We start from the raw sequence: 11,071 nt of genomic DNA, 5'->3' as shown, positions 1-11,071 counted from the left end.
ATCGTACAAAAATTTATAATATAAATACATATATATATATATATAATACTTTATAATTTATCAATACAATTTATATCGACAAAAGACCCACACCTAAGTTCCATAGCTTTGGGTCCGTTATCCCGATCATGATTTTCCTACCTCCAGAGGGAAAAGTCCATCCCTTTTATGGCCGGTTGTTGGCGAGGAGGGATTCGAACCCCCACACCGTGGTTCGTAGCCACGTGCTCTAATCCTCTAAGTTACAAGCCCTACCCCGTCTCCACTGGATCTGTTCCCGGAGGTACCCTAAAAAAAAGGAACATTTTCTCTCTCCAGCCATTTTCCATTTAGGGTTAAAAAGATGTGAAAGGGCCTCTCCCTCTATAAGAACAGTGCGTTCCAACACAATGGTATGATATAGGCTCACAATAATTTTGTTCAACATTTGAGTATTCTATTGACATGGTTAAGTTTAAGGCATGACTCTGATATCATGTTAGATGAACACAACTCCACAATGGTATGATATTGTCCACTTTGAGTGTATGCTCTCCTGACTTTGATTTATGCTTCCCGAAGAGGCCTCATCTAATAGAGATAATATTATTTTATTATAAACCCATCATCATTTCCTAAATTAGTCGATTGTGGACTTTCATCCAACAACGACCAATATCTTTTACTTTTTTAAAAAAAAAAACCGACCAATATCTCGAAAGTAAACCTTGCATTTGTAGACTCCCGCTAAATGAATAAAGACAAAAATTAATAATTTAAATATAAGAAAAAGAATTAGTTATTGGATCCACTATAAGATTAATTTTTTTAAAAAAAAAAAAAAAATACAATACGACAATTTGCACACTAATAAAATTTAAATAAATTTAATTAATGTCTCGTGCAAACTTGAACATTACACTTATGGAGAACTTTAGGCACGCATTAAAAAAAAAATTACTAACTAATTGACACGTGTTCAAAATCTATTGGATATACTAACAAATTAATTAATTAAATAATATAAACCTAACTTTGAATTTAAACCACAAGTTTTCTCCTAAAATCAGAGGTTTGATAATTATGGGTGGAGTTATTTCTTAATTAGTTTCTTAAAATTAATTTGAATTAATTAATATATATATATATATATATATATATATATATATATNATATATATATATATATATATATATATATATATATATATATATATTTGAGTTAATTATAAATTTAATTTTCAATAATTAAATAATAATTATACGAGATGCTTATTAAATTAGGTTTAAGCTATACGTATAAATAAAGATGTAAATTTATAATTTTATTTACGAGGCTAATGATTAAAGTCTAAAAAATTATGATTGATTAGATCTAAATTCCGTAATTGAATAAAAAAATTTATATATATATAAAAAAATAGCATTATTGGTTTGGATTAGTCAAATTGCTCACAATAATGCACTAAATAAAATATTTAAAATACAATTAAATCGCTAATCATAGGATGGCGGAGAATTCGGGTAGTCTGGTATGCAGCTGATGGCCCCCACCTCACCCATCATTGCCATGTGGAACCTCCACGTGCCATCTTCTAAGTGGTTCACATAAACTAATCTCTCTTAAATTTTCATAATTAAGAGGATGAAGCAAACCCTAACTCATAGTCGAATGGTATTAGAGCCAAGCAGTGGGCTGTGTGCGAGCGAGGATGAGTCCTGAAGAAGGTGGACACCAAGCGGTATGCTAGAGAGGACGCTGAGCCTCGAAGGGAGATGGATTGTGAGATCCTACTTCGGTTGGGGAGGAGAACGAAACACCTTTGTAAGGGTGTGAGAGATGGATTGTGAGATCCCATGTCGGTTAGAGAGGAAAATGAAACACCTGTGTAAGGGTGTGGGAGATGGATTGTGAGATCCTACATCGGTTAGAGAGGAGAACGAAACACCTTTGTAAAGGTGTAGAAACCTCTCCCTACCAAAAAGTGTTTTAAAAATCTTGAGAGAAAACTCGAAAAAGAACCCAATTGCAAGTCGTGGACGTTGGTGCTATAAATGAGAATCTATGACCGTGGACAGACATTATAAAGGGTAAAAACCTCTCCCTAACAAACATGTTTTAAAAACCCAATTTGCAAGCGGTGGACGTTGGTGCTATAAATGAGAATCTACAACCTTGGACAGACATTATAAGGGTGTGAAAACGTCTCTCTACCCGAGTTCCATTATTCATTCCGTTTAGAGCGGGTTTGGAGACTACGAACCCGAAGACTAAATGGGAATCTTAACTAAGGAATAATAAAATAAGAAAGGGAATATAATCGTGATGAACGTACAAAGGGAGGACACAATTTAATGATGCTATAAATATGTGGTACTACTATCAATCAAAACCATCATGAATTGAGTCCCACGTTGTTGTTCGATAAAAACAATGTCGAGAATGCAAAGGTTGTCATGTTTTCTCATTAGGGTTCATCCCTTTTGGATTCATCTCTTCTATTTCCTTTTCATTTCATCTTTAGGGTTCTTGGCTTTGCTTGTTTTGAAGCCAAAAACAGGTTCTTATCATCCTTTCCACCCTCAAAATCTCGACCTTTTCTTCACCTCCGTGTCCGCCGCCACAGTTTCAAGCATGTCGGCTGTCGAAATGGAGGCCTTTTCAGACCCTCAGCTCATCGTTTTGAGCGTTCTAATGTTCATAGGAGGCGAAGTGTTCACCTCCATGGTCGCCCTCCAATTCAGGAAGTTCAACCTCAAATTCCCCGACCTTAAAATTGCTTCTGTTCCAATTGATTTGGAGGCCAAATTTGATCCGCCGCCGCCGGAGAGATTAAAGTACAAATCCATTAAGTTTTTGGGGTTTGTAGTATTTGGTTATCTCATACTCTCCAATTTCTTAGGCATAGTTATGGTTTTGATTTACCTAAAACTCGCTCCGACTGCACGAGACGTTCTAAAACAAAAAGGGTTAAAAACGACGACTTTTTCGGTTTTTGTCGTGGTTTCGACTTTTGCTAGTTGTGGGTTTGTGCCAACGAACGAGAATATGATAGTATTTCGTAAGAATTTGGGTTTACTTCTCGTGCTTATTCCTCAAGCGCTTCTCGGGAATACGTTGTTTCCTTCGTGTTTGAGGGCTTCGATTTGGGGTTTGGGGAAGGTGGTGAAGAAGAAGAAGTTGAAAATTGTAGGGTTTTTGTTGGAAAATAGTGAGGAAATTGGGTTCTTGCATTTGCTTCCAAAGCTGGATTCGTGGCTGTTGGTTGGGAGTGTTTGTGGGTTTGTTGTGGTGCAGGTTGTAGCCATTGGGGCGATGGAGTGGAGCTCGGGTGCGCTAAGTGGACTGAATTGTGGTGAGAAATTGGTTGGGATATTGTTCTTAAGCGTAAATTCAAGGCATAGTGGTGAAGCCATTCTGGACCTATCAATACTCTCTCCTGCCATCTTGGTTCTCTTTGCTGCCATGATGTTAGTTTTCTTCTCTCTTGGGTTCGGGTTCGGGTTCGGTTCGGTAATCATTCGGTTCAGCAATAAGGGTTTCGTTCCATAATCATTAATTTTTTTTTGTTTTTAATTTTTTTTATACTAACTTTTTTCTAGATTCTTTTTGTTTTTTTGATAACCATTTTCAAAATTTAAGTTTTAAAAGAAATTATTTATTATTTATTTATTATTATTATGTTTTTTGAAGTTGACTATGAATTCAAACTTGTTTGGATTCATAGTATGATTTTAAATTTAAAAATAAAAGTAAAAAGAAAAATAATAATAATAATAATAATAATAATAATAAATATATATATATATATATATATATATATATATATATATATTTATTTATTTAGACTTATTTTCTTCTTTTACGTTTGGATTTATAACCCAATTTTAAATTTTTTTAATTTTTAAATTAGTTTGGATTTTTTTTAAAATATTACTAAATAATAGATAATAATATACGAAAAAGAATTAATTTTTAAAAATGAAAAATAATCAAACTTTCAACTATTATTTATAATAAATATAAATTAAAATATCAATAATACACTCAATGATTTATTTCCAGGAGTCCTAATTTCATTTTAATTATTTGTAATTGTTTGACTTATGAGCATAATGCATATATTTTATATTACATATTTATTTATTCTATAATTCGTTTTTTTTTTTTAATTTTTATTGATGAATTTTAAATTTTTAAAATTTACAGGTATCTTCCACCTTATACTTCTTTCATGCCAATAAAGATTGATGAAGGAGAAAGGAGAATTAAAAGGGCCAAATTTATGGATAATTTCCTCTTCTCCCAACTCTTTTATCTCATAATCTTCGTCTTTATTATATGCGTCACAGAAAGACATAACATCAAGCACGATCCTCTCAATTTCAGTCTGTTCAATGTTATTTTCGAAGTTATCAGGTAATAGAGCGTCGGGTAGCTATATCGTAATTGAATCAGAAAGTTATCGATATCAATTTTTAGGGTTGATAAACGTATATTTGATTTGGACAGTGCATATGGAAATGTGGGGTTTTCAATGGGATATAGCTGCAAAAGACAACTTTACCCTTCGAGCGTTTGTGTCGACAAGTCATTTGGATTTTCGGGAAAATGGAGTGACAATGGAAAGCTGGTTCTTATTGTTGTCATGATCTTTGGACGATTGAAGAAGTTTAATATGAACAAACAAAGAGCTTGGAAGCTTTTCTAATCTTTAACTCACGTGAAAAATACGTTTATTTGTAACTGAAAAAAAAAATTGTAATTACTCGTGTATGATATTTAAGTTTTTGTAAGTGACTTTTGTAATTACTTGCGATGGTTTGGATGCTTGTTGTATGAACCACGATACATGTGTTGTGCTAGGTCAATGAAGTCATTGATGTCATCGTCGACGCATAATTTTTCACAAACCCTAGCTTACGAAACAATATCCTTCCAATTTTAAGTTTGGGCTAAGCTTAGATCTCATCGTAACAGCCAAAGTCCATTGCTTGCAGATATAATCTGTTTCAGCTCGTTAAGTATCGTCGACAGTCTCACAGTTATAAAATGCGTTTGTTAAGAAAAGGTTTCCACTCTTATAAGAAATGTTTCATTCCACTCTCTACCCCCTTGGGGGCCAGCGTCATAGCTGGCACACCAACCAGTGTCTGACTCTAATACCATTTGTAACGAGTTAAAGCAGAAAATATTTGTTAGCAATTCGCTTTGGGTCATTACGTATGATCGTTAGCCTCACGATTTTAAAACGCGTCTGTTAGGGAGATGTTTCCAACCCTTTCCCTATCCAATCAATGTGGGATCTCACAATCCACGCCCCTTGGGAGCCTTACGTCTTTGTTGACACACCGCCCCATGTCTGGCTCTGATATCATTTATAAGAGCTGAAGCCTACCGCTAGCAGATATTATCCGGTTTGACCCGTTACAGATTGTCATTAGCCTATTTGTTTCCCTATCCAATCTATGTGGAGTCTCACAACACGTCTGAACGTTCTTAAATCATCGAGAAGTAGGGAGAGGAGAGTAAATGGTGAAAGGTAAGTTTTAATGGGAAAGTAGTTTAGAAATTGAATAGACAGTGAGCTTTGTAAGCTGCTACAAAGAAAACAGGCCACTATTGAATTCATTGCCCTTTCCCAAATATGGGATATGTGTATCATATTGGTGGGATTTCATTTTCTCCTCTCTCTCTCTTCCTAATTAACTCATTGCTATCAACTTCAAATGGATAACTTAGCGCGGCGGGGCTGGTGGGGTCGTGCCCGTTCTCGTCCCCGTTTAGCTATCAGAGAAAAATCTTTCTCCACTCTCTCTCAGGCTAGGCGGGGCCGAGTGAGGTTGTGCCCGTTCTCGACCCTATTTAAGTATCAGAGAAAAATCTCTCTCCACTCTCTCTCATTTTCCATTTACACAAATTAGCAAGGTGGGGCCAGGTCGTGCCCGTTCTCGACCTCCAGGTGGGGTCGTGCCCGTTCTTGGCCTCGTTTAGCTATCAAAGAAAAATCTCTCTCCACTCTCTCATTTTCTATTTAAACTCAAATTCTCGTCCTTTTAAAGGCGAGTTTTTGCAAAGCTCATCTGTAGAGTTGTTAGGATCGCACAACAATGCATACACTAGATGAACACAAAGAACATGAGAGAGAAAAGACAATAAAGAATTCAGATGAATACAAAGAACCGAAGAGAGAAAATGTAAAGAGTAATGTAGATGAACACAAAGGACTCGAGAGTGAAAATTATACGCCTTAATTATGAAGTGGGTTAGGTCCAGTAGGAACCACCCTTTTGTCCTCAACAAAAGTGGAGCCATTATTATTATGGATCATCTTCTCATAGCTCAAGAAGAAGCACTCACAACAATGGAGCTGGTTCCTCAACACCTTGCATCTGTTGATTGTCGTCAAGCTTTCGTCGTCTCGAACACGGTCGTGAGCCATAAACAACATCTTCCGAGCTCCGACAACCGAGCTAACGCAGACTAAGACCGATAGCCAGAGCACCAAAAGGCTGGAGTTAGCTACTAATGGCATTTGTAAAAATATGATGATTTAGAAATGATGATGTGAAAGGTGAAGACCCACAAAGTAAAAAAGGATGAGAATATGAAGAGAATGAAGAATTTATAGTTGAAAGAAGAGAAAAGGCAAAAGGAATTGGAGAAAAAGACCCCTTCACCAACCTCATTCATGTCGATTTTATGAAGAGATGTCTATTTAACCTACACGGGCTTGTTATGAACCGTGCGAAGAATGTATAATTTTTGTTTAAACGAGGAATGAGAAGGAGTATGGAGAGATTTCTCTACGTTAGCTAAACAGGGTCGGAGTCAGAATTTATATTCTCTAACCTTGATCCCCGTGAATTTCCGATAGAAAATCGAAACTCTCCGCTATAGCCAGTAACCCAAAGAAATGAAATAGTGGTATTTGCTATTAATAACATAACGGAGGCGGTCAATCAACCCCTTCCTTTTGGGGGAGATCAAGTTCCTGGCCCCGAGACCAAGTCAAGTAGCAAAGCTGAAGTGAGGATCAGTGAGACCCCAGGCTCCGTTTTGTGGCACAAAACTGTCTCGAGGTTAACAAGCATGAGCGATAAACAAATTTATCCATGCCAACAGATTAGAAAATTCGTGAATCTTTCAGAATCCTTACTCGGTCCTGGTAAAAGTAAATATGAAATTTTGGAGGAATATAGATTGAAATAGGAGGTGGGGACAGGAACGGGAAAGACTTCTCCATCCCCACCTCGTGAACATCTTTAAACGAGTATATGTCAATTATCGTTAAAACTATTTTCACGTTGGCACGATATTACGAGTTCTCGTACATATAAAACCCAACCCAACAAGCCGTATGATCAATTCCTTTCAATAACCAGTGAGTTATGAAGGATGTTTATATGTTCAATGAAGGATTTCCACGTGCTCTCAAAGGCCCATTAAAAGCTGACATTCAGACAAAAGGGAGAAGGCAAAGCTTGGCCAAGACGTTCATGGAGTTAATGAACAAAGTCTTAGCTTTCCATCTCCCTTCAATTTGCTTCATTTTGCATTAATGGTGTCAGTTGTTGTGCCCTGGTTGATGAACCCGACTCTCCACAATGGTTTGTCCACTTTGAGCATGAGCTTGAGGCTCGACTCCTTTTCTTTTGGAGTCCTTTGTTCGACATTTGAAGATTCTATTGACATACCTAAGTTTAGGGCATGACTCTGATACCATGTTAAATGAACACGACTCTCCACAATAGTATGATATTGTCTACTTTGAACATAAGCTCTCATGCCTTTGATCTGGATTTCCCCAAACGGTCTCACACCAATAGAGAAAGTATTCCTTGATTATAAACCCGGGAACATTCCCTAAATTAACCAACGTGGAACTTTCGTCCAACAATCTGAACTTATTTCAATGGATTAAGACATATTTTATTAGTCAAAGCAGACATAAAAAGATTTAGAAGGCATCGAGTGAATAATATTTAGGTCAAAAGTGAACCGTCAAATTTTTTTTTTTTTTTTAATTACGGGATTGAATTAAGTTTTGGTCACAAAGTAAAACTTATTTTACCACAGTTAAAAATGAGTTTGGAGGTAATAAATGGGAGTAAGTTAGTTTAATTATTTAGTGGAGGCAATCATTTAAAATCAAAGAAAAATATTGGTCCCTAAAACCCAAAAAGTCTTTTGTGGTATAAGCTAAATAATTCCCACAACTTTATAGATGCCAAATATTCACTTTACATTAAATCACTCAATTAAAAATAACTTAAATTAACCTAATTTCTCGGGTACGTTAAATTAGATTGGAGTTTTCAACTTTGTAATTAGCATTGGCTTATCATATTATAGGATCTCATGCATGTTGTATGCTCGTAATTATGATAAACATGACGGTTACTCTTCCTATAATATAGGATAGATGAGTAGGTATGATAGCACGTCTCTAATCCCAAGCTTACGTTCATCTATACTGGCAATTGTTCGATGTAATTCTGACTCTACTGGCTGATATTTATCGTACTCACCTCTCATAGACTTTGCAGGTGTGGAGATAGCACAGGTGACATTGATAAAGGACTGATTAATAAGCCATGTAGTGTTGCACGTTTTTGGATAGTATTGAGTCTTTTGATCCAATCAGGCTAATCGATGTTGTGTTCAATTAGTGTAATTTGTTTCCTCGTATAAAGATTGTTTTCTTATTATTTTTTTTCATAATATCTATATTGATATTTTTATTATTATTATTTTCATAATATCTATATTGATATTTTCATTACATTTCTATAAAACTGAGACTTCGATATTTTCATCAACTAAAGATACTTTATTTCATCGGGGATTTTATTTATTTATTTATTTATTTTCAAATTTATATGAAAACAAATTCTTTTTACTTTTAGTATTAATATTAATAATAATATGCTAACCAGAAAAGTCACAAAATTATATTTTTCAACTCAAAGATAAAGAAATTTGTTTATGGACCAAAGAATAAATTTAGACCCAATTTCTCATTCATTTTTGCGGGGCTAATAACCGAACAAACTCGATAATTAATTCTCTCTCTAATTTTCGTCTAAATTACACTTTTAATCCATAAATTTTGAAATCTATATTTGTCGAGTTCCTCGACTTTCAAAAATATATAATCTATCTCTAAATTTTCAATTTTGTGTATCACAAATTTATTAGACACAAATTTAAAGTAAAACATCATTAAAAAAAACATCATTTTATCGGAAAAATGCTTCTTTTTTTTCATAACATAGATTAGATTAATTCTAATAATCTAAAAAGATTGTATTGTTATNTTTTTTTTTTGTGTACTAAAAAAAAGAAAATTATTGTGGCGGAGAATGGGCCTCCACGGCGGCGGCCGGCCTCGTAGTTTTGTCGCATGAGGGACAAATTGTGAGCGTCGCCGCCTTGGGTAGCTGAATATACAATTGTGAAGCTCCAAGTTTTGTGGATCTTAATTCCTGCAACTCTTTCTTCAACCTTCCATTCTCTTCCTTCAGCCTTTCGCAATATTTCTTCAAGAACTCGCAATCTACTTCCGTTTGTTTCAATTTCGACCTGTTCGATAAAAAAAAAAAACATTTGAATCGATAGCTAAATCTAAGCTCTCATTGAGATGTTTCCCCAAAAGATTTCATACCGATGGAGATATATTACTTATCTATAAACGTATATAATCTCCCGACAATCCTCGACAATACTAACCTTGCACGCCTGTTTTGAAACCAAACTTCCACTTGTCGAGCTTTGAGGTTTAATTGCTGAGCAAGTGCTAGTTTCTGGGCCTGCAAATCCATGCAAAAACAGAGAAAAGTTCAATTTTTTTGTAAGAAAATTTGATGGGTATTTGAGAAAAATGAAAAGAAGGAAAAAGGGTGAAATGGGTTGTGGAAATAATGATAAAGGGTTACCAGATTCAAGGTGGTGTGAAGTTTGAAGGTTTCTTCAAGCAAAGTGAGCTGTTCTTGGGAAAGCCTAAGCTTTTTTCTCTCTCTTTCTAATCCACCACTAATGGCGTTGCAATTATAATCAGTGGATGATCGATCTCTACTAATTCCAAAGGAGGAATCCTTGGAGGGTTCATTAGCTTGAAGCTGCATGTTAATGGCGGATTCCTGTCTTGGAATGAGAGAGAAAGAGAGGTCAGACAAGAACTTGGGCTGTTTGTTGGCTTTCTGCATCTTTTTTGGAACATAATCGCCAAATCCTAAGGCAAGGCCAAGCCTGGTGTTGCAGAGCTCATCTTGGTCTCCCATGGCGGTTTAGAGAGAGAGAGAGAGAGAGAGAGATGGGATTTGGAGAAGAAGGGTAAGGTGGGGATTAATTAAGAGAGAATTGGGAAGGAGGTTTCAAGTAGAATCAGTTTATGATCATCAGTTTTGAGTTTTAATTATTGGGTTTATGAATGAATTTTGTTAAATGAGTTTTAATTAAGAGAGGGAGAGAGAGAGAGAGAATTTAAGAATGAGAATAAGAATTTTTTAAGAGTTAAAGCATGAGTTACACAACTCTGACTCCTAAGACCAAACCAAGATCTTCCTTAAATGCATTTGACCAATATCTTTCTTTGACTTTGTCTTTTCTATATATTATATTTATTTTCATTCTTTAATCATTTTCTTTATCAACTAATTGGTATACAAAGGGTTTAGATCGGGAGATCTCAGTCAGTTGAAGAGAGGGAACGAAACATTTCTTATAAATGTGTAGAAACCTCTCCCCTACAGACACTTCTTAAAATGTGAGGTTGACATTGATATTATAACGGATAAAAACCAGACAATATCTACTAGATGTGAGCTTGAGCGATTATAAACGGTATCAGTGTCTGACACCAAGCAATGAGCCGGTGAGAACATTGGACCTTCGANGATTTGAAAATGGGAGGAAGAAAACTGCCAAATTTATGAGTCTATTTTTGTTGGTAGTGTTTGGACCAAAAAGGTCACATTTTCTAACTTAGGGACTGGATTTCAATTATATAAGTTTAGGGTTTTTCTTTGTGTTGGGTTTGTAATGATTATTGGACATTATAATATGCTTGCATTTCCATACACATGTTGCT

At 35.3% G+C, this 11,071-nt stretch overlaps 2 protein-coding genes across 2 annotated transcripts; one reads left to right on the top strand and one right to left on the bottom strand.

The window, feature by feature from the left end:
* The first annotated feature begins 2,412 nt into the window (after nt 1–2,412).
* Nucleotides 2,413–4,690, top strand: LOC111780551 (cation transporter HKT8-like). The gene is made up of 3 exons (XM_023660978.1): nt 2,413–3,449; nt 4,189–4,398; nt 4,492–4,690. Exons 1-3 carry the CDS (start codon nt 2,413–2,415, stop codon nt 4,688–4,690), a joined length of 1,446 nt encoding a protein of 481 aa, XP_023516746.1.
* A 4,615-nt stretch (nt 4,691–9,305) lies between these two features.
* On the bottom strand, nt 9,306–10,857 carry LOC111779553 (homeobox-leucine zipper protein ATHB-4-like). Its single transcript, XM_023659613.1, has 3 exons — nt 9,918–10,857; nt 9,712–9,791; nt 9,306–9,564 (listed from the first exon to the last, which is right to left on the bottom strand). The coding sequence occupies exons 1-3, from the start codon at nt 10,260–10,262 to the stop codon at nt 9,330–9,332; spliced, it is 660 nt and encodes a 219-aa protein (XP_023515381.1). The 5' UTR covers nt 10,263–10,857; the 3' UTR covers nt 9,306–9,329.
* Nucleotides 10,858–11,071: the final 214 nt, after the last annotated feature.

The sequence above is a fragment of the Cucurbita pepo genome, chromosome LG18 (assembly GCF_002806865.2).
Source record: "Cucurbita pepo subsp. pepo cultivar mu-cu-16 chromosome LG18, ASM280686v2, whole genome shotgun sequence".
Lineage (NCBI taxonomy): Eukaryota > Viridiplantae > Streptophyta > Magnoliopsida > Cucurbitales > Cucurbitaceae > Cucurbita > Cucurbita pepo.
Note: the sequence above shows the minus strand (reverse complement) of the source record. Positions and strands in the feature narration are given on the sequence as shown.

What these genes read in the sequence shown, in the direction of transcription:
- LOC111780551 (XM_023660978.1), top strand. Translation starts at nt 2,413, where the DNA reads ATGTCGAGAATGCAAAGGTTGTCATGTTTTCTCATTAGGGTTCATCCC. An exon ending in GTTCTCTTTGCTGCCATGAT is followed by an intron (nt 3,450 to 4,188) that starts GTTAGTTTTCTT and finishes TAAAATTTACAG; the next exon opens with GTATCTTCCACCTTATACTT. An exon ending in GTTATTTTCGAAGTTATCAG is followed by an intron (nt 4,399 to 4,491) that starts GTAATAGAGCGT and finishes TGATTTGGACAG; the next exon opens with TGCATATGGAAATGTGGGGT.
- LOC111779553 (XM_023659613.1), bottom strand. Translation starts at nt 10,262, where the DNA reads ATGGGAGACCAAGATGAGCTCTGCAACACCAGGCTTGGCCTTGCCTTA. An exon ending in TTCACACCACCTTGAATCTG is followed by an intron (nt 9,792 to 9,917) that starts GTAACCCTTTAT and finishes ATGGATTTGCAG; the next exon opens with GCCCAGAAACTAGCACTTGC. An exon ending in TTTCAAAACAGGCGTGCAAG is followed by an intron (nt 9,565 to 9,711) that starts GTTAGTATTGTC and finishes TTTATCGAACAG; the next exon opens with GTCGAAATTGAAACAAACGG.